The 27,924-nt window shown below is 41.1% G+C and overlaps 1 protein-coding gene across 3 annotated transcripts; it reads left to right on the top strand.

Moving 5' to 3' along the window:
• The first annotated feature begins 378 nt into the window (after positions 1-378).
• Positions 379-27,090, top strand: loxl3b (lysyl oxidase-like 3b). 3 transcript variants are annotated; one of them, XM_069661228.1, is made up of 15 exons: positions 379-557; positions 5,470-5,808; positions 6,330-6,493; positions 7,815-8,032; positions 14,770-14,977; positions 15,297-15,477; positions 19,489-19,643; positions 20,348-20,518; positions 22,315-22,470; positions 24,465-24,624; positions 24,887-25,130; positions 25,217-25,332; positions 25,723-25,859; positions 25,972-26,083; positions 26,171-27,090. In XM_069661228.1, the coding sequence occupies exons 2-15, from the start codon at positions 5,478-5,480 to the stop codon at positions 26,242-26,244; spliced, it is 2,427 nt and encodes an 808-aa protein (XP_069517329.1). In that variant the 5' UTR covers positions 379-557; positions 5,470-5,477; the 3' UTR covers positions 26,245-27,090. The 3 variants fall into 3 exon arrangements, with proteins under 3 accessions (XP_069517329.1, XP_069517327.1, XP_069517328.1); XM_069661226.1 differs by lacking the exon at positions 22,315-22,470; XM_069661227.1 differs by lacking the exons at positions 379-557; positions 5,470-5,808; positions 6,330-6,493; ... (4 more) ...; positions 20,348-20,518; positions 22,315-22,470 and adding an exon at positions 22,479-22,838.
• The last annotated feature ends 834 nt before the right edge of the window (positions 27,091-27,924 follow it).

Below are 27,924 nucleotides of genomic sequence, written 5' to 3'. Positions count from 1 at the left end.
TTATTGTGATTTCACCTTCATTCCTATCAAGCACCGTACCTAAACTACAGGTCAGTAAAAACATATTTTATTGATACTACAGTCTTAATAAGAAACATATTTGCATCTCATTTCCGGTTGAAATTTCTCTGCGGACACGTTGCGCTTCTTCGGACACGTAGGCTGCGTGCGAGAATAAGTCAAATTCACGTTTTTTTGGCATTATGCAAGTGGACAGCTGCTATTACAGAACCATCCATGAAAGAGTTAGTGTCTTTCCAGGGAATAAATCCAGCCCACTTCTGCCCTACACCCTCCTCCTCCGCCTCCTCAGTGAGGGCTGCACAGCTGGCAATTTACAGACAATAACGCTGAAAGGAGTAATTGGCTGCTTGGTGGACCACTGCCCCGCAAATTGGACCCGCGTTTAAAGAGGAAGATGAATTAGCAGCCGTATTGGGATATTTATGCATCCTTTGGGGTTCATTTTACAAACTCTTGGACCACCAAAATTTGAGACCCAGCTCCCCCCTCTCTCCACTGGAACCGTTATAACCTCCTCATACTGGACACATAAGGTAAGGCAGATTCGTTAATACTTCAAGTTTGTATTTCAGATATGAAGAGCAATGCACGGTGGAAACGTAAGTTTCTTTTTTTTTCAAAGTAATTCGGCCGTATTTTAAAAGTAAAAGCCAGTAATTTGTAATAACAAAGTAACAAACAACATGCATTTTCTTATCTCAATGTTAAAGTACATACCCTTTATTGTATGTCGCTAATGCTTGGATTACTCTTCAGGGCAAAATGAGGCATATTCTTCTCCAGTAAAGCAAGCACTTTCACTTTTAGGATGCTGAATACTGCTGATGAAAAAATGTGAGGAATGTTGAAATGTGTTCCAAAAGTCAAATACTGACTTGGGAAAATGAGGTGTATTTACAGGAATCCCTGCTGCCAAATATCTAGTGTGATTATAGAAACACTTAATGAATTTAGTTTAAATGGTCCATCTTTCTAATAAGAGATTAATGAGCTGTGGTTATGATAACAATTATTTACTAATGCTTCATTGAGCAGATATACACCAAACATTCAGGTTGCTCTTAGTGATGTTTCTTTTTGTTAATCAAAGTGTATAAAGTATTAATAAATCCCAGTTAGATGCTCAGTCCAGCAGTAAGGCAATCCATTGAAGGCTGATTTCTAATATCCGAGAGTTAAAAACACACAGCAAATGTCCTGCTGGAAGAGGATGAACAGCAGCCAGAAAGTTGTGCCTGTAATTGCTTTTGGGGTCCCTCATTAGAAAGTGGTGCTGTTAAATTCCTCTGCTGATTTTGGAAAAGATTACATCCCTGTGGTATAGTTTGGACTGTTTGTACTTAACAATTAGGAGAAAGCCAACAAACCCTTATTTTGCTTTCTTAGACTTTCTAGGAAATTTTTGCCAACTGTCCTTTTTCCATTTTGAGTAACTTTCTTTGTACCTGATCTACATATTTGCTTCTTATCTTATAAGGACAGTGTCCTTCCATATTGCAGTTTTTCCATCTACTTCCTTTGATGTGGCCCATGCTCATGTTGACTAGTTTACATATAAAGTTTCACAAAGTTCCTCTGAGGTCATCAACATGCTGCAGAAAGGCACGAAAATCTTTTCCTGTTGTCCATGCAGGGGGCTTTCACTCCCAGCCTTTCTCAGTCTACCGAAACACAGCAAGGCACAGACCTCTGGTAGTAATTAGCAAACTGATTCAGTGTGCTTTAGTGCATGCAATGCAGAGTCTCAGGATAGGACTGACTGCTGAACTGCTGCCTGGTTGATTTGAGCTTTTCACAAGACCTGATCCATGAGCACATTGGTATGGAGAGCCCCTGCTGAGGGGAGAGGGGAAGAGGAACAGCTCAAAATGTGTATGAGAGAGAGAGGGGGGTTTAGTTTGTGTTAAGATTTGAATGACACATACTGTAAATTCTGGCAATTGTTTAAAAGCATATACTTGTTATTCTGTTGCCTAATGAGATTGTAACCAACCATGAAATGACACTTTATATTCTGTTGGTAATATATTTCATTTAATTGGATAATTGCCCTCTCGTTATTTGAGTTAGGTGCCGGTAGTGGTTTTAAAGGACTTAGATATCCCAGCTATCCCTTTCATGATATCATCTTATTTTCATAGTTTTGAACACCATCTCTACCCGTTACAATAGAATGATCCTCATCAAAGTATTTTACATGAAATTGCAGTATAAAAGTGTTAAATATTAGCAAATTCATGGCATTTTTCTTGCTCTGACTACTGTCAAACTCATGGCTAGCATTGCACTGTTGTTGTTTGCCATTGTCAAGTAGTAGCCAATAGCAGCCATAACACATCCATGGTGTCAGCCAATGTTTTGGAGAAGCAAATAAGATTTGATTTCAGGTGAAACAAGGTGGTTTATTTCAGGGCTAAAACAGTATCGTATTAGATCATTGCATAGTCTGATATACTCACCAAGACCTGATTGTAGGCTGTATGAGAAGCAATCCCAATACTGGTATCTGTATCAGAACATCATATAGATGCATCCTCGTCTTTCCCCTGCTTTAGCTGATGGAGAATAAACTCTTATTGCCCATATTGTAAGTTCTAAGTTCTTCCTGTCTTATTGTTTAAATTTGTGTTAGGTGCTTTGCGGCTTTTTCAGCGACAAACAGAACCAAAATGCATTTCAGCAGATGGAAATACCTTGTTTTATGATGTCTAGTTTGGCCGGTTCTGTGAAGGAATAAGAAAACACTATACCACCAAACATTAAGGGACCCTCAAATCAGTTATTCTTCACTCATCACCAACCATCATCAAGCGACGTATAAGATGCTTTTATGAAGGATGACTCAATGGATGACGGATGTTTTAGTTGCGTTTTGTGAGACTGGGTCGATTTTTCTTAACACACTAAGATGCCAACAGAATAACCCTACGTTGTTTCTCCGCTATCAGATGTAAGATAAGGAGGTTTACTGTAAATCAGACATATCACTGTGAGTTTAGAAGAGACTGGTACAGGGTGTTTTTGGCCCAGCTAAGTTTGGTTTGAAGTGAGAGATTTGTGGACTGTGTATACCTTGGAGGGATGACGGCCTAAGATGCACAGTATGTACTTATTATTATTTATTAAGCCCCTCATTCCCCAAGGTTTCTTTGTTATCTCTACTATCAAAAAGATGTTAAAAGCAGAAAAATATATAATAAAAAATAGCTTTAAGACACACACACAAACAAGGTAGCACATTGCTTCAGTTCAGACATGGTGGCTTTGCCTTTAAAGGCCCCTGCTGACTAAAGCTTAGTGTGTGTCCTTCCATACGCCGTGAAAATGGACTCAGACGACTCAGTCAGTCTCAGACATGTTTTGGAAAGTGCACCTTTAGTTTGTGGTTTCTGCACAAACACATCACACTACTGTATTTGTGTCTCTGGAGGAACAACCCCCCACTCTCTTAAAGCAAAGAAGGCGTGTAGCTGTCAAGGTATCAATAGCAGGCCTATGTTAGCATACAGTGCCTACCAGAGCTGTACAGGAAGGTTTTAGAGAGCAGAGTGAACATTTTGTGAGGAAAAAGTGGCCTGCTGTACCAAGAAGTATGAATGAATGTTCACCCAGGAGAACATAGTGACGTATGCTCCTGTAAAACTCAACATTAGCAGAGGAACTCCACAGATAAGCTGTGAAAAGGGATAAACATAATGTCGAGGTGTTAATTTAATGAAAATAAACATTAATGTGTCCTTTGTCTTCAGGCCTCATCATGTGGTCATTGAGGCCCACACATTTTCAATGTTCCCTGTTACTCTTCCCCACATCAGAGTCAAGTAAACACCGACCAGATGGTTTGAATCAAACTGCCGGAGCAGCTCCACACTGTTACATCAATCCTGCCTCCATATGCTGAGCTTATTTTCAGCTCCTTTGTGTGAAGACTCTTGGTTTTAGGTTCAGCTATATATGAGAAACATTCATACAGTTATTTATGGTGCACTATAGGGCTGACCAGGTTGCCATTTGGACCAACCAACAGTGTAGTTGAGCAGAAAAGAAGGGGGCAACTAGATGAGAACTTGGGTTGTTCAAAGTCCTCCCTCTGGTATTATCACAGCAATAAACAGAGTCCTGGTTGAACATATATTTTAGACATTTGTTTGGGAGGGTTTTGCATATAATCCATGTCCATTCTGTTGTAAAGGAATAGTGAGTGATTGGTTAAATAAAGGGCAGTGGTTAGCGCTGTTGCCTCACAGCTAGAAGGTTCCTGGTTCAAATCCCGGTTTTGGAGTAGGGGGCCGTTCTGTGTGGAGTTTGCATGTTCTCTCTGCATGCGTGGGTTCTCTCCGGGTAGGCCTGCATCCTCCCACGGTCCAAAGAATGCTCGTTAGGTTCATTGGTGACTCTAAAATTGCCCTCAGGTGTAAATGTGAGCGTGAAAGGTTGTCTGTCTCTATAGCCCCTTTCCCATTGGTCAAAAAACCCACTAACACCCGCTTAGTGGGAAAGGTTACAATCGACATTCAGACCCGGCCTGGGTAATATTCACCTCTGCTCTGATCGGCATTGATGGGAACACAAAATCTGTGTTGACACGCTAACCTCCGCCCCCTTTCCGGTGCGATGCTAGGCTCCGTCTGTAACTTCTGCGGCTCCTCGTCATCTCAGCTACAAATTCCGCCCGTCTCCGTCCGAGCAGCGCTCGAACATCGTTCAAAAATTGTTGGAGCCAAGTTTGATTAATAGCCTGAATGAGTAATAGATACAATAAAGACCTAACCACTGTAACATCTCCACTGTTTACTAACCCTGTTTCAGCCGTGTTTGTGACGTCAGATGATGACGCAGCAGAAAAGAGACTGAACGCAGTATACTCCACTGGCAATGGGAAAAGAGACAATCATAAGAGACATTTATAAGCGAGTCTTCCCGGGCCTGAAAAACCTGCGTCAATGTGCTAATTTTGGTGGGAAAGGGGTATATGTGTCAGCCCTGTGACTGACAGGCGATCAGTCCAGGGTGTTCCCTGCCTCTCGCCCAATGACAGCTGGGACAGGCTCCAGCCCCCTGTCACCTTGAACAGGATAAGCGGTATAGATAATGGATGGATGGTTAAATACACTCTGTGCTACTACTTCTGAGAGTCAGGTGAAAAGATTGTTGCAAGTAGTGTTACAAGCCAGGAGCCTGTCAAACTAGCATAAACATGGGTTAAACTAGTGTGGCTTTGTCTGATATTAATAGAATAGCTCAATTTTCCCTGCTGTCCATGTCATATTTTCTATTACATACACAGCAGACTTGGCCACATGTTGCTCATCATGTAAAAGGACTTCTAAAATCTAACTGAATTGGTGCTATCTCTGGTTTTGGATTCATAGAAAATCAGTCTTCTCATTTAAACACATGTCCTTAGATTTATATTCTTACCGTCTTTCTTTTCTTCATCTGCAGCTGAAATAATGGAGAAGTCCAGACACAGGTTAGCATTCAGCCTTGTGTTTGGGTTGTGGTTACCCTGCTGTTTAGCCCAGACCACACCATCAAGCACAGCCACGCCGGCACCCACACCCTCCCCGTCCTCCCAGCCCCAGACCGAGCGACTAAAGGTCAGACTGGCTGGATACCCACGGAAACACAACGAGGGTCGGATAGAGCTTTTCTACAAGGGAGAGTGGGGAACCATCTGTGATGACGACTTCTCAATAACAAACGCCAACGTGCTCTGTCGCCAGCTGGGCTTCGTCTCAGCCACAGCATGGACCCACAGCGCTAAGTACGGCAAGGGCCTAGGTAAGAGTGACCTCAGTTAGTTCATCAGATATATATATATACTGTCTGCTCTGTCATATTAATATTCATGCTGTTTGAAAAGAAATCATTCTGAAATCATTCCTGAATAATGTGTGTCAAGTCATATTTAAACTGTCTAAACTCTGCCAGTTGTAGGTAGCATTCCCAAAGCAGCCTGTAATCCAAGTGGGTTACAACAAATACTTAAGGGATGAGTATTATAATAATGATTTAAGCCATGTTATCAACGTGTCTCTGACAATGTTGGTCAGAGTTTGGTGACTATCACACCTTAAAGAATCATTTTAAGCATATTGGACTACTATTACATTTTAGCTTTTAAGCTAATTCTTTTATCCAGTCTTTTGTCTTAAGTGAGGGCAACCCTGGAGAACTTGCTCATAAGTTCCCAGAGCACCAGTGTTACAAGCCACCAAGTGTCACTTCCAGGCCTGGACTGATTACTCTCTGCAGGCCTGGGAGTGTGCTGGAGCCACACTGACAGTCTGCTGCCTGTCCAGGGAAAATCTGGCTGGACAACGTGCTGTGTAGCGGGGGTGAGAAGAGCATTGAGTTGTGCAGGTCTCGCGGCTGGGGCAACAGTGACTGCACTCATGACGAGGATGCTGGAGTCGTGTGCAAAGACGAGAGGATTCCTGGCTTTGTGGACTCGAATGTTATAGACGTAAGTCCCAGAAATACATTTAAAGAGATTTTGTAATTTTGCAGCTCAAGAGTTCATTAAGAAGCAGTTACAAGCCCATAAACAAACTAACAGCCACTCCTCCCCAGCCTATAGACTATATGTTTAAAGACACATGGAAGACATTCAACGCCTCAGTGCAACTCCACTTGTAGCTGCCACACACATGGTATTGATAAGCCGTACTCTAAATGCCATGTGTTGGAACGTGTTAAAAGCAGCAGCTTCTCCAGTGTATTGTCCTGAGGTGATGCAGGGTGTCAGTAAATTCGACACCTTCCATAACAGAGGGCAGCTTAAGTTTGGATTGTTTGTGGAGTCTCAGTGAAGAGCAGGGTCATGACCTCTGAGTCATTAGTTCAGAAATTCTCTGCAGAATTCAGCAGAACTCTTAGTGAGAGTCGAGTAATATGAGGAAATCTTAAAGGATTAACAACACCGAAGACAACAAACAAACATGTTTTAAATAGTTAGAACATTTAATCCGCTTCCCCCACCTCCAGAGGAATTATTCAGAGTGTTTGTATTCACGTACTTGTAGGTGGGAATGAAGTGTTCTCACTAAACCCTCCCTGGGTAAATAAAGCTTTAAAGCTGGGGGAGACTTTAATTTAAGTCCAAGGAAACCCTTTAAGGGCCGGATACCAGCAGAGCTGCTTGAAGCTGGTCGCCATTTTTCCATTTGTCCTGGTTGATGTCTGTTTGTGTAACTGACCGGTCCGAGGTGAACAAGGTTAGACCGGGGACTTGTCTCCTCAGACCACTGCAAACAGTTTGTATGACTGGATAAGTTGTCTCTGTTACACAGAAGGATATTATGGGAAAACGTTTTCACTAGAGTAAGTGTGCAGATTTTCAGATACTCTCCCTCTGTCTGCCTGTAGCTGAGAGCCAGCCTCAGTCAAATGTGGCCTCCAGACCGCAGCAAATTTCTTTCCAAATAAAACTGAGCGGAAGTGACTCACTGCAACGATGGCGATCACAGATAGTCACGTTCACCACTTATGAGCTGCTAGTGAGAGCATTTGACCTAAAACTCCACTCGGATAGCGGTGACTCACTGCTCAGTCTGTTCCTCTCATTCAAGAGTCTGAAAGAAACGTGCATATGTGAGCATACATGTCTGTACCTGGATATCATAGTAGGATCCTTTTTAGGAAAACAACCATGATGATTTTCTCCCATCTGTATTAAGTTTTTAAACATCAGTATTTACTAAAAGACATTGAAAGTAAAAGATATAAAGGAAGAAAGATGTTTTAACACATATTAAGTCTTTAATTGACTGATTGTCTCTGAACAGGCTCAGGTCAATGAGAACAGGATAGAGGAGGTGCGACTCCGGCCCGTGGTCGCCATGGCCAAAAAGAAGCTGCCCATCACGGAGGGCGTGGTGGAGGTGAAATACAAAGACGGCTGGGCGCAGATCTGCGACCATGGCTGGACAATCAAAAACACACGTGTGGTCTGCGGCATGCTGGGATTCCCACATGAGAGGAAAGTCAACAAGAACTTCTATAAGTGAGTGCTTTACGTCAGCCATTTAAAATGTATTCTGGTGGAACTGAAGCTTTTTAAACAAGTGGCTGAGAAAAATAGGTACTCCAGGATGCAGAAGTCATTTAAGTTGTCAGTTGAGAATGGCATGTGTAAGCCAGTCTGCAATCGTTTATAAGAAAGACAATCAAAGATGAGAGAAGCAGCTTTTTGATTGATGAACCATTTCCTGTGGAGGAAGCCTGGCACGAAAACAGTGTGAATTAAAAAAAGATAAATCTATATTCTCTCATTAAGTGGAAACAGACAGCAGCTTTTCTAAGTGGCCTCTTAAAGGTGTGGTTTGACATCATGGTAAAACAATCATTTTTCTTTATTCGCTGAGCGTAAGATGAGAAGATTGATACCCCTCTCATGTCTGTGAAATAAATTAGGAAGTGAATCCAGTAGCCGGTTAGCTTATCTTAGCATAAGAATTGAAAACAGTGGGAAAAGTTCTAGCCTTGCCTATAACCTCCCCAAAGCTCACTCTGTAGGGACCTGGCTTGGGAACTGGAGGGTGGCAGATTCAAGTCCCGTTACGGACCAGACATGGAATTGGAGCTGGTAGCTTGAGAGGTGCCAGTTCCTTTCCTGGGCACTGACAAGGTGTCCTTGAGCAAGGCACCGAGTCCCCCAACGGCTCAGGGCACATGTCCATGTGCAGCCCCCTCACTCTGACATCTCTCCATCAATGCATGTTCATAGTGTCCTGTTTATGCATGTGTGTTTTTTGGGCCTATGTTTGTGTAGCATGTTTGTAAAAGCAGAGTGAAAAAATAGAATTTCCCATCAGGGATAAAGTCTGTCTTCTTCTTTCTCCTGGTAGGTTGATGTTGTCTCTGAACAGAGCCAGGCTAGCAGTTTCCTTCTGTTTCAGGTCCTAATGTTTAGCTTAACTGACCAGGTGCTAGTTGTAGCATCTTATTTAACAAACAGATGCGAGAGTGGGGTCATTACTAGTTTCACTAGCTTATTTCAGCTTTAGTTGTGTTTCAGCGCAACTTTTAGTCAAAAGAACTCTTTTAAACGAAGATGTCTTCGTACTCCTTCAGCCTGTTGTCGTCTGTGTTATGACGTTTGTTTTTACGCCTCAATTTGCACTCGACTTTACAAAAAGGAGAGTGCATATAAAGCAACAAACACAGCATTAGTGCTCAATAGGGCCTTGACTTTGTTGTTAGTTGATCTGATGTTGGTATTTACTCCATTTATCTGTCAAAGCACAATGTTAAAAAACAAACATACTAGTACACACTGCAGATTTCTTTAAAAGAGGGATTGAAGTTAAATGGTCAGCACTGCAAATCACCATTCAATTCCTGAAGTTTTGCAAAGTACTACCCCGAATAGGGATCTTCTGCCGGGTAAACTTAAGTCCCCTGAGCTTTAGTTAGACCCTGGTCCCTGCTGTGTGTCAAACATTAAGCTACTGCCAACAGTTCATTAAGCCACTGAGCAAAGTGTCTGTAACTTTCTCATTCACTCATTATGGGATGTGTGCTGCAGACTGTTTAACATTCCCGTGGTTGAAGTCTGTAAAGCAAAGTGGCAACACTTTGACCGAACCACAAGCATGATCTCAGTCATTGTTTGGTAGAGAGTGGACATTATGGGAACTGCTGTTTACTGTGGGATATGAGAGGGACTGAGTGAAGACTTTTCCCAAACATCTGTCACAACTGTCGCTTGACAACAAAACACATGACAGACATTAAAGCATCTGGATGAGCGTCTGATTGTTCTCTTCTGTTTCCTCTTTCTGAAGTTGTTTCGTTTTTCCACAGACAAAACAGCTGTGCTGTGTTTTTGTGCCCAAGTAGGGTGACATGTTTGATGTTCCCAGTCTCGGCTTATGACTTTGTAGAGGAAGTTGATTGAAGTGATTATTGATTGTCTGCAGAGATAGAAAAGTACTCACCAAAGTTTTTAGTGTCACATGTGTTTTCACATCTGCAACAATTCTCGACCGAACATTTGTTGGCAATAAAGTCGATTAGCCAGACATCGCTTTATTTGCTCACCAAGCAAGTCACTGCTTATCACTTAATTGATTCAATGATTATTTGTTATTTGCAGCCTTGAAAATAAATTATTGTCAGTTGAAGCCTTTAAACCTTCTTCTAAGCTACCATGCACTGCAAGTTGTTTACAAAGCAGATGAAAACCATTTTCATTAATTGGATTATTCCATGTGGTATAAATCCATGCACAGAGGCGTCTTGGAAAATTGGACAGCATCAAACGCTTTATAGTCCAGTTACATCACTTAATGCCTGTTAACACTAAAACTACACCGACTCCAGCTCCAACAGACCCCGCTGTGGCATGTGAAGACAGTGGACTCTCAGACCCCCACTCTCTTTTCCCAGTTTGTTCTTCCAGTATGACTGCACACATTCCTGGCTGCACTCCAGCAGAAGGCGACTTATTCATCCCCTGCAGATGGTTCACAGTAGTACGAGGGGAAATGTGTGTTTTCTCTCAAGTGTGTGTGAAGGCTGAGGCTCCAGGGAATAGTCCGGGTTTAGGGTTGTTCTGTGTCGTCTGTAGTCTCTTTGGTTTGGAATGTACAAGTGTGTTAGGGGCTGAGGAGCAGCTTTTCACTATTGTCTCACTACATCAGAATAAAAACGTCTTTTAGCTCCTATAAGAGACTTAAAAAGCAAAGTTTCCTGCAGAAAAAATAGATGCAGCTGAGCCAGAAATATCATAATTTTATATTCCATTCTTCTTTCACGTCAAAAACTGGCATACAAACCTACATTACCCACAATGCAACTCAAGAACCAAAAGCTCGATCAGAGATTCTGGAGAGTCTTTTTTGCTAGTAGCAGCTAATGAAGCCTTAATGTAATATGTACTACTAACTAACTAACCAGTGTAATCTGTGAGGAGCCTCAATAACAGCCTCAAAACTAACATCCCAGACTAACTTTAAAGCAAATCAAACCATGTCATTGATTTCTCTTTCTTCATTGGGGTCAAACCTAAACACTAAAGCATCATAACCAATAAATAACACAGACAACTCTTTATTTAAGTCTTAACAGCATCATTTTCCTTAAGGATGAATGAGCCAACAGTGATGCTAAAATGTCGCTACAAGATCATGCAAACAGGGGTATCAACCAGGGCAGGAATTTCACAGGGGCCAGGGAATCCATTGAGGCCATGTTCGCCGTGACCCTCAAATAATGATATGACCTGCAGCCACAGTAGCTTCGATGCCCTGAGCAGATTTAGCAGATTTCTCCTTTGCCTCTTTCCTTTCTTTACCAATCAAAGTTCACAATTAGCAAACAACTAAACATTTCCTGTATTTTTATGCATTGCAACATCCAAGAGTTAGCGTAGTCTGTGGCCTAAAACGTGTTACATTACTAACAATTATTACAGCCTAAGCAATGTAACTTAAATGCTTATAAACATAAATTTAGCCTATGCTTGCTAGCTAGCGTGACAATTAAAATCCTTTAAATCCGTTTTATTCGCTGGAATTTGGCCTTTGTGCCCTGAAAAATTGACCTAACACCTACAGCCAGGTTGCCCCTAAAATTGTAAAATTCCAGGCCTGCTTAGAAGTTAATTTAGTACATGATACCCCAGCCTATTGGTATGTTGATTGACAGCAAATAAGACTATGTGTTCCTGTAAAATCCTCATTTAAACAGTTAGCCGGTTACCAATGATCTGCTGCGACTGATAATTAGATGTTATAGCAGCTGAATGAGACTAAAATGGCCTTTAAATTCTGAATAGTTGGGATTCCTTTTTAATTGTTCCTGTCCATCGGTGACCTGAAGTCTGTAACATAATATAGAGAAGACTTGTGGAATGCCAAAAATGTTATTCACCTCTGACCCTCCTGTACCTCACCTGAAAGTCGTGTATGTGTGCAGCCCAGAGACGACCGTGTGTGTTTGTGTGAGTATACATGAGCAGCCAGTGTATGTTTGCATGTAGTCTCTCCCCTGTGTGTGATGGAATCTGGCTGTCTCACTGTTGCAGACGTCTGAAAAAGCGAGCTGCTGAGAAGGTCTCCAGGCCAAAGGTTAATGTTTCAGCTGGTGGAAGGTACACTGTCGCAGAGAGAACCCACCGTCCACCTCCGCCTGCTCTCTGTTTGCTGCGGTTCTGACAGTGGGTTTCCTGTTGGAGCAGACAATAACTGTTAGCTCTTGGTTTATAGTTGGATTACCACTTCCCCTCTCTCTAATATCATCTTATTATGATGTGCAGCATGTGAATGGGTTGTAGTTTGTATTTTATATCCTTGCCTTGTGTGGGGGTTTTCTGTAGTTTTGTCTTTGGTACACTTTTCTTCTGACATAGCACAGACTGTCAATCCTGATCCAATCAATGCTATAAGTATTTCTCAAATGTCAAACTTCTACATCTAATGCAGAAATCATTTGTAACTAGAAAAGTTAATTGAGCTTTTTACAATTAAGCTTGTTTTCAAGGCCCTTTTTGGTTGGATGGGTGTTGTCAATCTGTGCTGTGTCAGTGACTGGGGCTTCATGTTCTTCTAATGCAACAGCTGGAAATCCCATTCCCAACCATGGCGTGCTTTTTTAAGGAAACAGGACCGGAGTAACAAAATATCTGAGCTATTTTTCTCCCTGAGTGATATTTTGAAATCTTTCAAAGACCTGCACTGAAAAAGTTGATGAACCCACGAACATAGATTGTTGTTGGTGTGTGTTAGTACGAAGCAAATTCCTGCTTTAACTCCAACAACAACTTTTATCTTTTATTTGCATCCCATTCGAACAAAAAGCAATGCCATGCATCAAACTAACCAATGTGCTAACTTGAGGTTCACATTGGAACAGTAGAACAATAGCAAAGTTAGTACTAACAAACGTGTTAATAATCATGCTTTACACGTATCAGCCAAAGGTATGTGGACACCCAAACCTTCCACCTATATTTATATGTTGGATGAAAACATGTCCTCACGACCCCACCTTCCAAACTTTAGCAACAAAATTTCTTTAAAATTAAGCATCGATTTCTGTAAGTTGGAAATAAGATGTCTTTTCCAATCTATGAAAAACAGCCGCGAACCAAAATTACACTGCTCAGTGGGTAGAGCAGGTGCCCCATGTACAGAGGGTACAGCATGTCATTCCCCGCTCTATTCTCCCCATATTTCCTGTCTCTTTGCAGCTGTCCTATCTAATAAAGGCAAAATTGCCAGTACCTCAAATACAGTATGAAAATTCAGTGTCCACATACTTTTGGCCATGCTGTGTATATGAGCCTCTGTTAATGAAACATGCCAAAGTAATAAATGTCTTAATATTTAATCATTTTAATTGTGTTTAATTCCAGTTTTTGTAAAGGATGTGTCACTTTCAACAAATATATGTCTTAATATAGCATGCAATATATCCAAGTAAACTGTGTTGAAAGAGACACATCTTTTAAAACAGTATAATTATAGTTCATCGTGTAACTCTTGTCGCTATGAATCTTCACTTTGTCACGTTGTCTTCTTCCCCCTAACTGTGCAGTCTAACACGTGTTTACCTTGCAGGCCGACATCCAAAGCTAAAGCTAACTCTAAGTCTAAACAGAGCAGCCCTGGCAAAAGGTAATCTGAGGATGAACTGTTCAGTGGGTAAAATCAAGCTGTTTGGAAAGACCCACACACATGCTGCATCCAAAATCCCCACAAACAAATGTCATGTAACCTGATAAGAACGTCCAAATAGTGTTCCAAAGAACAGAAAAGGAGGACTCTCTGAGCCACATCCATCCCTGTCAGTATGAGCACCTGTCCTGCACATGTGGCTGGAAGAATGTTCAGGATTTTCAGAATAAAAGCCTCTCTTGGTTAAAAAGTTTGTAAGGTGATGGATAAGAAAAAAATTGCTCCAAATGTATTCATTTTTTATGTCAATGAGCCATTTGCAGTGGAAAAGTTAAAAGAAAGGAACAGTTTTACATTCATGTACACAAATTAAACAAAGATAATAATGTCAAATATGAGGAGTTTGAGGCATTTCTTTTAACTTGGACAGCGCCTAGCTAGCTGTTTCCTCCTGTTTCCAACCTTTATGCTAAGCTAAACATCTGGCTACAGCGTAAGGCATGAGATAGGTGTCAATAGTACCCTCTAACTCTTGCAAAAGAAGTACTGTAGCATATTTAGAATGCTTCTAATTGTACGCTTGTTAAATGTACACATATACAAGTGATTGAATACTTTGCTGGACACAGATTTACTGTTGTTATCCATGATCAAACCCCGGCCCCTGACAAGTGTAAATTTCTTACATGTTTTATATTTATGACAGTTCCTGTGATAGTTTGTGCAAATATAAAGATATTATTCTTACCATAACATAAATTAATGAGAGTGCAGGTTTTAATGTCCTGTTTCTTTGTTGTTTAAGTTGTAAGCGTATTGAAAAACTTTTGTCACTGTATACTTTGGATCATGAAGGCGTTACTCTTTGAATATCTTAAGTCCATAATACGGACTGATTCTAAGCAGGTTTTAAGTTTGTTATCTCACACGAGACGTGACACATTAAAGTTGACTCAAAGTAGAGCAAGTATGTTGATGTTTTTCTATATTAACTTCTTTAAAGGTATACAATGATAATGAGTAAAATGTAAAGTGAATACTGTTTAGATTTAGTGTATAATTTGGATTTGAAACACAGCTAATCCTGTCCCGTCCTTGCCCCTCTCTCTGCTCCCTCCAGGTTGTATTTGGAGCGTCAGAAGAACTACTTCCACGTGCACTCTGTGGCGTGTACGGGCACAGAGATCCACCTGGCTGCCTGCCCCCTGGAGTTCAGCAAGCCAAACGCCACGTCCACCTGCCATGGTGGCATGGCTGCTGTGGTCAGCTGCATGCCGGGGCCACAGTTCATGCAGAACAGTGGCTCGAAAAAGAAACTTAAGATTTCGGTAAAGCATTTATTTTTCTTAAACCCACTTACTCAGCTTTTGTCACATGATCTAAATAAGGATCTTTGGTCACATTCTAAACGCTTGAATAACTTTAACAGCTCCAGAAAAACCTTTTAATGCCCTATAAAGGTCCAATTTCTGAACAAAATTCTTAGTTGTCTTGGTATTTTTTAGGCGTGCGAGTAGACTAAATCAAGGATGCTTAATTTCCCACAATACATACACAGCTTACACAGCTATAAAAACTTCAAAGCCCATAGTAGGCCGTGTAATAGCCGGGTTAATTTACTGTTTTATGTTTCTGCTTGGTTTCTAGAGCAACGTGAGGCTGAAGGGCGGAGCCAGGCTGGGCGAGGGTCGGGTGGAGGTGCTGAAAGACAACGAGTGGGGAACCGTGTGTGATGATCGCTGGAACCTGCCGTCAGCCAGCGTCGTCTGCAGGGAGCTCGGCTTTGGCAGCGCTAAAGAGGCTCTCACCGGAGGCCGCCTGGGACAAGGTCAGGGAAAAACATGAATTGGTTTGTGCCAGCAGATAACAAAGTTGAAATGGTTGGTTTTTATTATGATAAATATTATGAATTAAATAAAACATTAATTAGGGCCATTTTTATTGAGGGTAAACATGCTTTATAACATGAGACAGAAGTCCAGAGAAAAAGTACAAATAGTAGCCAGTAGAAGTAGTCAATAAAACGTTTGAAGAGGGAACACCACCTGTGAGGTTCTAATGGGTTCATCCTGCAATGATAGATATGTTTCCAGTTTAGCTTACCTCTAATAAAGTCAGTTTTCAAAGCAGGCTTTGGTTGCATCTGCGTGGAGAGCAAAATATGTGGAGCTCGCTGTCTGAAAATAAATCTTCGAACCTGTATGTCTTTTTATTATCTCTTAAAACAGAGTCTCAAGTCGTTACACTGTAAACAATAACCAACACATGGAAGAGGAAGTTGTCAGTAATTCAACTGGTTACCCTGAAAGCCCTGAAAATTCTGGCCCTCGCCCACTCAAAGTTTAAATCCCCCTAAACTCGTCACCAGAGGCGGAATGTGTTTGTATCTGTCTTCAGGCGGGACATCAGTCATCAGTCGTTTATCTGCAGCCTCTTTTATCTCTGAGGTCATCTCTTCACCCCAGAGAGCTGATGATCTGCCCTCAACGAGTCCACATTCCTTCACAGAATCCTTATGTGAAGCTTATTTTAATAAGTGAAGGAATGCTTCACACTACGAAAGGAAAGCCACAGAGACTAAAAGATGTGAAAGGAAGGACGTTTTCTGTAAAAACCATCTGTCAACCACCACAGCAAACTGGTGTTGTTCATTTTCTGATAAAGCTGCTACAATAATACACAAATCTTAGAGTATCTTAGAGTAAATGTAAGCACTACATTCCTGACAATAATTCTCCCACACAGTTCTAAGCTCTTTTTTAAGGTGCATATTTGACTCCTAAGCGTCTGTCAGGCCTTATTTCAGAACAGAGAACCATCTGTGTTGTTCCAGCAATGGTATGGAACATTTCATGTGAATATGAGGCGTTCAGTTTTAAAGGTTCATCTTGTGTGAGAACACACCTGGCCTCCACATGAGTGTCAGTAAATCAGCAGATGATTGGAACCAAAATACTTCATACCAAACTGTTTGATACCCGGAGTGTGAAAGAACTGATAAACTTACAGAATTGTGTTAATGATATTGTAAAAAAACAAGGCTTTATGGTGAGTTTTTTTGCTTTTAAAGTGGTAATCTCGGAAGTCTTAGTTTATTCTCTTTGGAGGCACCTATGGCTATAAACGGTAATTGCCGGAGCACACGTCCCAGGTATCCAGTTGCATGTGTGACGTCCACAGTTGGCTCCGGTTGTAACTCTTGATTTTCCTCACTAACGGTGGCTTTCCTTTTCAGTCTGTTTGCTTCATCTGAGCGTCAAATTTGTTCCTTTTTCTTTGGATTTTCACTTATTTCTGAAGCTGTATCTGTAGTCATCCATCTTTTCTTTGTTTATTCAGCCATAGTAGATTACTGTTTACTCAGAAAAGCAGCTGCTTAGCTCCGTCTACCCTCTCTGGCAGACCAATCACTGCTGGGTGATAGAAAACGCGTCACTAACTGCATGGGCAGTTGGATTATTGTCCATGTTGTTTTTTTGTCTTCTCTGGACTCACACACACTTAATGATAATAATAATAATACATTTTATTTATATAGCGCTTTTCATGGTACTCAGAGTCATTTAACATTGTTAAAAACTACTAAAAAACAAAATAAGAACAGAAGAAACACAATAAGAGGAACTTTTAAAACAATGAAAAAATCAGCATATCACACATGTTTTCCATATTAATTTCCTCGGTTGGCTGAAAACTGTATTTAAATTTGGCAGAAAAGCTGAACTGACTCAAAAATTCCTCCCTGAAGGATGAAAGCAGCCGGGGAGGGTTTGAAGGTTTGGAGCAGCTGTGTGTAGAGAGTCTTCATGAGTAACTGATTTGATTTATGCTGAACAAACTTTCAGCTCAAATGAAACACTCAAGTCAGAGGTGCTTCATTTGGAGGAAAGTCCTTGAACTCATCGTTTGTTGGATGGTTTTATGGTAGGATATTTTGTAGCCTGTATTGTTATATCTGTTTTAATGGTTGAGTCTGTTTTGTGTTGTCTCTTTGTCGTTGACTTTATGTATTTTAAAGGCCTATCTAGGCATTGCATATTAGCCAAGGCTATATATGCTGTAATGTGGCATTGGTTTACTTGCTTTACACTTGTCCCTTTACAAATAAACATTAAATAAATTAAATATATCTTCCCATAGACAATGTTTGCTGCTGACAATAGTCTCTCATTCTTTAGGAGAAATAAGGAAAGAGACAATAAATCAATTAAAGACGAATTACAACATTAGGAAACATTAGGAAAGCAGGCGTTCTTTTTATATTAACTTTATGTTACATAACAGAAATTAGACAACTCTGAGAACAGATAATAAATCCAAAGTGCAGACAATTTCTGATGTTGTGCACTCCCATTTTATACCAATCTAGAGCTCACTTGAGCTGATTGTTTCGAATAAATAAAGATTACTACACGGCTGTGGTAAATACTTGATTCTGGCTAATTATGGCATTTGGAGGTCTGCTATTTCTCCATAGCAGACTGTTGCTATGAAGAACAGACCATTGCTAGGGATGCGGCTAAATGACACAATCTGGAGGACACACTGTAATCATGTCAATCCGCCAGAAGAAGTCAGATTTATTTGACGTTGGTTTGTTTACAGAGGGGAACAAAGAAAATGTTGTCTTGCCCTTCAGGGTCCTGCCCACCCTGTCGGGGTTCCATTCCACTATAACCTGCTCACTATACATTGTCCCTTACCTAGTGCTGTGTGAAGAAAAAAAGAGCACTTTAGGACCCAGAGTAAGGTTGACACAGGAGGAAGGCTGTAACACATGTGGAGAAACATCTCTGTGAGTAATTCATCTCCAACCAAACAAAACTAAGTGTTTTGCACGAGTGCTGTCATGTCACTCAGAATAAAAGTGCCAGTTAAATATTCAAATATTTATTTGTGTGTGTTTCTTTCAAGAACATGGAGTTGAGCACGTAGCTTTTAGGTAAACTGCCCTGAAATTCCACCGAAGAAGAAACAAGCAGTCTTTTGAAGGGCATTTCTCCGAAGCGCTGGGTGGGGATGTCTGCTCTCGTCTGTGTACATTCTGATTCCTACCGCAGAGGAAGTCCATGGAGGAGACTTTGAGGCAGCAGCAGCAGCAGTTCTGCTCTGTGCTCACATAGATGTCAGACCACCACCTGGTCGATTGAGTCCAAGAAACATTCCTGAATGTCACCAAAGTCGGAAACAAGCGCCACTGAAGGAATTCCTTTCAGAGATATCCCGTGTTAAAATCACCTCATGGTGCTCTGACTCGTAGTGATGGAGTGAGAGTTCAGAGGGGGAAAGTAAAGCAGGGTGTCGCTGACAGAGGACATGCACGCTCAGCAAACATGCCTCAGGTTAGAAAGTGAGCTGTGGTTGAGTTGGCATCCAATTCTGCATGGAAACGTGAAAGTTTACCATCGGAGCAACTGAGATCTGAATAAATGGCACATACATTTCAACACATCAAACAGCAAATATAGCGTACATCCTGGGCATCTAGAGGACAGAGATTCCACTTGCATCCAGTCCTTGAAAGATTCTACAATCATGTAATATTTGCAGGGCAAAAAAGATAAAGTTTGTTAACAGAAAAACCCAGTGTCTTTGATTTCTTCTCCCTGGTTATCTAGAACAATTTGCAGTATTAATTTCTTGCTTAAGAGCCCACAACAAAAAGCCAGCCTGAACTGACATGGATCCTTTTAATCTGATCGAATAACCTCACTTCAAACTTAGGCTAAAACCATCCAAATTTTATCTTTTCCACTCAAAAGTTGACCTTCTTTAAAGTTTAAGACGCTGTCTGTCTATGTGACTATATATCGGTCTGTTTGTCTGTGTGTCTGTCCAGGGATGGGTCCGATCTACATGAACGAGGTGAAGTGTCTCGGCCAGGAGAAGTCCATCTGGAACTGCCCGTTTAAAAACACCACATCAGAGGACTGTCAGCACATGGAGGACGCGGCTGTGCGCTGCAACGTGCCCTACATGGGGCTGGAGAACACGGTCAGACCTGAACCTTCTTACTGGAATGTTTCATCTTCATAAATGTGCTTTAAACTTGAGGACAAATGACAAAGTTAAAGTAATTGTACTGTTTTTCTACTATTTTTTGCATCAGCCAGGGCAGGAAATGTTGTTGATTACTTCTGAAAAGTTAACTGCATCAGATTTATTTCACTTTGCTCTGTGTTTATAGAAGTAGCAAAACAAATAACTTGGAAAATGGGTAATTTTATAATCAAAATTATCCATTAATTTAGTGCTTTGCTGCTCTAGGAGAGATTTAGAGCTGATACTCACATAAATTGTTCACTTTTACTGAACCAATAATCTTTCAATGCTGTCACAGAAAAATAGTACCATCATTTGTCACTTCCTGAGTGCTTTCTGAATTAGTTGATTGCTTTAAAAGGCAAGCTTTTTTTGTGACAGCAGTGATTTCCTTTTAACACAGAGTATTTCTGGTTGTGCAGTTTGTATTTTACCAGATAATACTCATCCTTGTTTTCCTGGAGATACACATAGAGGCCGGGCTGTGTGGCATAAAAACTCTGCGAGGGCTCAAGTTCATCTGAAAGATAGTTAAGATGATGCTAACAGCGTCACCTTTATTCATTTAGACCACAGCTTCATCCAGTCTTCATCCAGCCCAGTCCTTGTGTATCTCTGCCCTGCTCTTTGCTCTCTAACACCTCGGCCTCACACAGATCCGACTCACAGGCGGACGGACCCGTTACGAGGGCCGTGTGGAGGTCCTGAGCTCAGACTCCAACGGCACGCAGAGCTGGGGTCTGATCTGTGGAGAGACCTGGACCACCAAGGAGGCCATGGTGGCCTGCAGGCAGCTGGGCTTGAACTACGCTAACCAGGGCCTGAAAGTAGGTTATTAACACCCCTGAAGACAAACGCTCTGCAGCAGAACGGAGCTGCTTTCTGGTATATTTGACATATGCAACTATAATGTACTGTCACGAGAACACATTTTTTAAAATCATCCTCCAAAATCAAGTTTTATTTGTATTTGTTCTGGTGCTTTAAGATCGTATCTCCCAACCGTTTTGGTTTGTGACTCCTTCAGTTACCCTACCCTGAGCACCAGGGTTTTTTCCCTTTGTGTGGACATAATATATGAGCAGTTCAACTTGAAAGTTTTTGGCATTGTTTCATTTGAAAGATATTTATAGGCCTTGAGACGTTGACATATCCAGTATTTCAAAGGAAGAAGGTTCAGGGTGAAATTGAGTAAAGCAAACATTTTTTCAGTTCTTGATTTTGTTTGACCTCGTGACCCTCTCAGATATCTCCTGACACCCAAGTAAAGAATTAGATTTATATTAAACTCTTCCTGCTTTAATAATTGGAATTTGTTGCATGTTTTTGGAAAATCAGGTCTCAAAAATGGCCCAAAATGAGCGGACTTAGTTGAGCTGTTTCTTTACAGTGTAGCAAATGTGGCTCACAAGAGCATGATTTATCCAGGTGCTGGAAATGTTCCACTGGGATCTTGTCCATGAAAAATTTAAACAGTAATTCAGCGTCTGCGGATTTGTGGTGGCAGATTTATGCTACAAACATTCCTTTAAAATTCATCCAAGAGGTGGTCGGTTGGGTTGATATCTAAGCATCTAAAGTTGCCGTCATGTCCTTGTAGCATCTTCTACTTGTTGTGTGACAGTGCATAGCGTTGGAAGAGAGGATGTGGGATGACACGTGGCAAGGGGTCGAGGGTGAAAGTGAAACCCGGGGCCGCCACATCAAGGGCTATAGCCTCTGTGCATATTTACCAATTAAACCGCTGAGCTAAACCGACGCCCTTGTTGAACATTTTTATCAACAAATATGTTACTTCATTAAATTAAAATTAGTTTAAACTGCTGAGACAGGGAAGGATGGATCCATAGAAACTCTTACCCAAGCATCAGTAGAGGATTAACATTGGCCTGTGATCATTTTCCATTCTTTCTTTCCCTGATTTTACACCCATTTTTTTATCGTCTTGTCCCCTCTAGTCTAGAAACTGGCACGAAATCTTGAAGTCTCTCCATACTCTGTCTCATCAGCGACACTCTGTCCCCCTCAGGATTGTAGCTCAGTGAACTCCAGATACTGAAATGGATAAAGAATTCCAGGTGGTTGTCTGTTTCTGAGATAATGAATCTAATTCCTCTGGCAGCTGCATCCAGAGTGTGTTCAGTGTCATGAAATCACATGTCTGGATCAGCAACAGCAGCTAAAGAGTTCACCTGAGTGCTGGGGAACTTGAGGTGTAAAAAAAGCTTGCATGTATTTGTGGAATATACTCGACGTGCATGTATTTATGTCTGACAGTACATTATTAGTTGCATATGGAGTCTGTGGTTCTTTTCCTTCATGGAGAAACATGACACTGTTTTTGGTCTCTTCTCTGTGGGCAGACCAAAGCAGACACACATGAAGTTTCTAATCAAACTAAAAAAAAAAACTCCTCTCACCACTAAAGCCAAGTGGTGACCTCATCTGGAAACCATGTAGACATTTTCCACATCTAGAAAAGTCTAACCAAACTGCAGCTCCGACAGCACGCACTCCACCGCCGCAGGACTGTGTGTGAACGATGTTAGTTTGAGCTCAGACAGTTGCGAGACAGGACAGGAAGTGTGTCCCTTCACTGACTCCCAGCAGGACGTTTCTGCAGATCCGGATAGTGGGCGGCCGGACCAATTATGAGGGCCGGGTGGAGGTTCAGGTTGGGTCCAAGTGGGGCACAGTGTGCAGCACAGGCTGGACCACAAAGGAAGCCATGGTGGCTTGCAGGCAGCTAGGGCTCGGCTACTCCATGCATGCCATCACTGTAAGTATAGGACCAAAGATTATTATGAAGAGATTTGTTGTCATGATGAGATATAAATGTTTTAAAAACAACTGAATGACAGATTTATTGGCATGACAGTAAATTATCATTTCAAAATAAAACATATGACGAGCTTGATTTTAAGTAAGCAATAAGACCAGTTGTGATATTTGGGGTTTTCCTGAAGAGATTTAGATACAGAAAAGGAAGGAAATTAAAATGAATACATTTAAACGTTAATATAAACAATTGAAATGTACACAGAAAGACTTGGAGGCAACAAATTTGGAGCATCATACATATTGTCAAAGCCTGGCTGAAGGGAAGGACAAAGAGGAGAGGACCACACATGTCTTTAACTAAAGAAAGTGAGGGAGAGAGAGAGACACACACACACACACACACACACACACACAAGTGGGACACTTTCTGATTCTCTCCTGACAAGGGAAAGACAGCCCACACAGAATGTTAAGAAGGTCTGTCACAATATCACATCAATGGTTATGAGAAGAACATTTCAATATAAATATTTACACGGCTGTGTCAAATACTTGATTCTGTCTCCAAGGTCTGCTATTTGTCAATAACCGACCGTTGCTATGAAGAACAGACTGTTGCTAGGGATTTGGCTCTAATTACACAATCCTGAGCTCTAACTGTAGTCATATCAATCCGCCGAAAGAAGTCCGGTAAATTTGATGTCGGCTTTTTTTACAGAGGGGAAAAAAAGAAGAGAGACAAAAACAGCAGAGAGAAAGCAGTAAAAGTTAGCTCGGTCAGCTAATTTTAAGAAGGCTACAGAGTTAACCGGTGCTATGGACGCAGCTCTCACGGACTATTTTTACTCGGAAAACGGAAAGATAATAATTTTTAGTTGTGTCAAATCATTATTTTTGTGAGTAGGTAGCCGTGTAATAAGCGGGAAAATGTGTAGTGGATAGTGACAAGAAGGGGGTCCTGCTCACTCTGTCGGGGTTCGATTCCGCGTAAACAACCTGCTCACTATACGTTATCACTTCCGTAAACTATTGTAACTGACATTTAAAGATGAGTAAATATGATTCAGTATTACTGAGCTTTGTGACAAAGATTACTACATTTAAAATGATTTAAATGATTTACAGTGACAACCTGAAGCAAATTATTATACTTTTTACAGTTTAAAGCAACATTGAAATACAAATAATGTTATTTGTGATGTGTTCAATGGCCTATTTGGATTTTTTCATTCATAAATATGAGGTATAAACAGTATTTCCTGCACAATAAACAAGTTTTATATAAATAGATGTATCTTCAAGACTCTTACTTTGGTAAAGAGCTTCTTGGATTTTAGTGTACTGACACCCACGGAACAAAACATACCACAGTCTCAGGGCAAGGCTGACTTTGTTGTTCTGTGGCTTCTTGTAAATGTAGTAAATCACTGACTGAAGTAGAAGAAAATTGGTAGGTAGGGTGAGGGAAAGTGGGCACATGAAAACATGCAAACTTGATAGTCTTCATGACAAAATTACACCCGAAACATCTCTAAATGATGACTATAGGAGTGTTATTATGGAGGTTTCCTTTAAAGGGGAGTTTCAACCTTTGATTACCGCTACTTTTTATTGAAGTTAAACAGTCGCTGATATTTAGAAGGATTTTAAAAGCTGCATACCAGAGCAACATGATCCAAAATACTTAACAAAGATAAATCATAATCGATCTTTAATTCAATTTATACGAGCGTGGAACTGACAAGCCTTCCAGAAAGTAATCACGTTATTGAAACCCTCAGTGTCTGCACTTTGTTATCGTCCTCCAGTGATCATAAACTCAGCATCACACTGTGTCCTCAGCAAGCTGCCAAACATGAGTCATCGACATCTGTTTCTCAGCAGCTTCATACTGATCTCTCTGCAGCTCCATGTTTCAATGATTATTCCCTGATCGATGCATTCCTTTGTTTGGATGTTTCTTTTTTTGCTGTCGTCTAACCCTGATTAAAGGAAACGTGGTACTGGGACAGCAGCAATGTGACGGACATGGTGATTAGCGGGGTGAAGTGCACAGGGAGCGAGATGTCTCTGAGTCAGTGCCAGCATCACAAAACTGTCAGCTGCCAGAAGTCTGCAGCAAAGTTTGCAGCGGGAATCATCTGTTCTGACAGTGAGTGACAACAACAGGGACATTTTTATTGATTGATTGTCTTTTATTTCCAGGCATGGACACAAAGAACTTTTCATGTGGGTTTACAAAACACCAAAAATGCAGTTTCAGTTTTCAAATATTTTATTTTATTTCAAACTGACAAGTTTTTATCATTCAATTCCAAAAAGACAACGTCTCCCTTGTTCTTGCAAACTTAGTGACCTTGCTGTGTAATACTATGAGAATAAAGACTTCATCACCTCATCTATTTTACCCTCAGCGGCCTCTGACCTGGTCCTGAACGCCCCTATGGTCCAGCAGACGGTTTACATCGAGGATCGACCTCTGCACATGCTCTACTGTGCAGCCGAGGAGGACTGCCTGTCCAAATCTGCAGCCAAGGCCAACTGGCCCTACGGACACCGACGCCTGCTCCGCTTCTCCTCTCAGATCCACAACATCGGCCGCGCTGACTTCAAGCCGAAGGCCGGGCGGCACTCGTGGGTCTGGCACGCCTGTCACGGGTAAGTTTAAGTTCCAGGACACTGTTTACTGGAGGATATTCTCATATTTAACAACCTTTTGACAATATTTTCTCTGTATTCTACAGCCACTACCACAGCATGGACATTTTCACCCACTATGATCTGCTGAACTCCAACGGCACCAAAGTGGCAGAAGGACACAAAGCCAGTTTCTGTCTGGAGGACACAGACTGTCAGGAGGGTGAGTCTGAGTATTCTTTTAGAAGGCTGTAGTCTGTCATGTTGCAGATTGCAGAAGTTGCAGAAAGTGTGGGTGACTATTTTAAGAAACCATCTGAGCTCAGTTGTCATTGTAGATTATGTTCTTGATCAATCGATTAGTTGCTTGGTGATCGGTGCTTCCTTACCTTTGTTGTTTTTTGTTCACATTTAAAAATATTCAGTTTACTATCATAAAGGAGTAAAGTAACCAAATCTTTTTCATATTTAAAGATCTGGAGACTTTTGTCTTTGTTCTAAAGAGTATAACTAAAATCGATCATGAAAATAGTTGCTGATTAACTGAAATTGTTACAAAACTAATCGTTTATTTGTTGCAGCTCTAAACTCAATGAATCTTTTTGCCCCTCAGGTGTTTCGAAGCGGTATGAGTGTGCCAACTTTGGCGATCAGGGCATCACTGTGGGCTGCTGGGATTTGTACCGCCACGACATCGACTGCCAGTGGATCGACATCACAGACGTCAAACCTGGAAACTACATCCTGCAGGTGAGCGTGTGTGGCTTCGTTTCCCCAGAAAATTCTGCTGCTTATACTTAAATAAAGGAGCTGAATACTTCCTCCAACCTCTTTTTTAATGTCTGTATTCTCTCCTCTTCAGATTGTGATCAATCCAAATCACGAAGTGGCCGAGAGCGACTTCACAAACAACGCCATGAAGTGTAACTGCAAATATGACGGACATCGAATCTGGCTGCATAACTGCCACGTTGGTGAGTGTCATTCAAAAACACAGAAGCAACAAGACCTTAAACTCAAATCGGGCTCTTATTCAAACAGTTTTATTGATTTTTTTACAGGTGATGCGTTCAGCGAGGAGGCAGAGAGGAGGTTTGAGAAATACCCCGGACAGCTTAATAACCAGGTTTCTTAATTATATAAAATTCAACAGACAGTGGGGCATTGATTGAAATACAAAAACACCTCACAAGCCCAAAAAACACAAGACACAACCCTTTTGTTTTCAATGGATTCTCTCATATCTCACGGAAGAAACCAGAGGTATTGCTCCACTGATGAATGTGTTGTATGTCTGATTATTATACTTGAATATTCAAGTGCTTATGTTTTTGTCTTCTCAGTCTAAGTGAGCTTTATTTTTATCGCAAAATAGGATTTTATAAAGCTGGTCGAACAGTCTGTGTGTGTTAAATGTACAGCCTTCTATTGAATGTTTTTGAGTTATGAATGAAGTTTATTATTTTTCTATAACCGTTTTTATTTGTTTATCTTGGAGCAGTGTCTTTGAAAAACTGAGGCATAAACAGGAACAAATGCAGCTCTGTGAAAATCTTAGTAGTCTCAAGCGCAGCTTCAACTGGGTATTATGGATGAAAAACATACACTGTCCTGCTTCCAAAGACCTGCAGCGCCTCAGAGCAAAACTTAAATACTACCTGGTTTATCTGAAATGTTAATAAACTTGTTCTCAAGACAAAATAAGGTTTACACGTCATTTCCTGTCCAGTTTTCTGCTCCAAGTCCTAACACGCCTGCCTCCATCCACACTTACTTTGTGAATGTATTTATTGCAAATATCAATGAAGGTGCTTAAAAAAACACTTGTTCATTAGTATTATTGTCAGTTTGCTTTGTGCTCTGGAACCAGTATGTATAATGTATAGTCATGTGTAGAGTCATTTAGGATCAGAACACAGATGTTATTGCTGTTTGTACATGTACGCTGATGTAATCACACCCGCTGCACCAAATTAAAGGAGAGGAATAACACCTGTGCTGTTTCTGAGTGACATTATTGAACGTTTGGTGCTCTGATTCTTAACCTGTTGTTATCTCAAGATAATGAGATCAATAAGTCGAGATCTAGAAAAAACAACCAGAAATGACTCATTATCACGGGAAAACGGAGTAAATAGAATACATACAATTGTCAAGTTTCTGTCTAACTATCAAGTATGTACGCAACACAAACTGGGAATCATGATTGGACGACTCAAAAAGCTCCCCAGTATGTGATTGTCACGATTGGAGGACTGGCTGTCAGCCAAACTCCACGCTATGGCATACACAACAGCAAAGCCCCCAAATAGAAGCCTCATCAGTCGTACTCTTTACTACCCAATGCGGTCTCGGACCATCATCATGGCTGCGTCTGTGCCAATAAAATACAGATAAAATTCATTGTCATACTTTTTGAACAGGTTATATAAATTGGCCAATAATATCATTATTAGGCGAGCGACTAACACCTTGTGTTTTCTCTTTATAAAGACCGGATACTACAGGTAAGAGTGCTGGATCTTGGGTGTAAAAAAAGGACTCGATTTGACTTGACATAACCTGTGACTTGACCTGACTTAACTTGCCCAAGAAAAACTGAATTGAGACTTGCTTGAGACTTGAACCAAATGACTTGAGACTTAGTTGGGACTTGTGCAAAGATGACTTGGTCAAACAATACCGATGATCTTTTGTATTGACTGTGATACCTGCTGAATTGTGAGAACTGCAGCCAGTGTAGTGCTTAGCTGAGAGGTCATCTAATCTACTGTCGTGTTACCTCTAATCCCGACCTTTGCTGTCGTGTTTGAGA

Source organism: Semicossyphus pulcher, unplaced genomic scaffold (genome assembly GCF_022749685.1).
Source record: "Semicossyphus pulcher isolate SPU_LCO1_2020_fin unplaced genomic scaffold, fSemPul1.0.p SCAF_14, whole genome shotgun sequence".
Lineage (NCBI taxonomy): Eukaryota > Metazoa > Chordata > Actinopteri > Labriformes > Labridae > Semicossyphus > Semicossyphus pulcher.
Note: the sequence above shows the minus strand (reverse complement) of the source record. Positions and strands in the feature narration are given on the sequence as shown.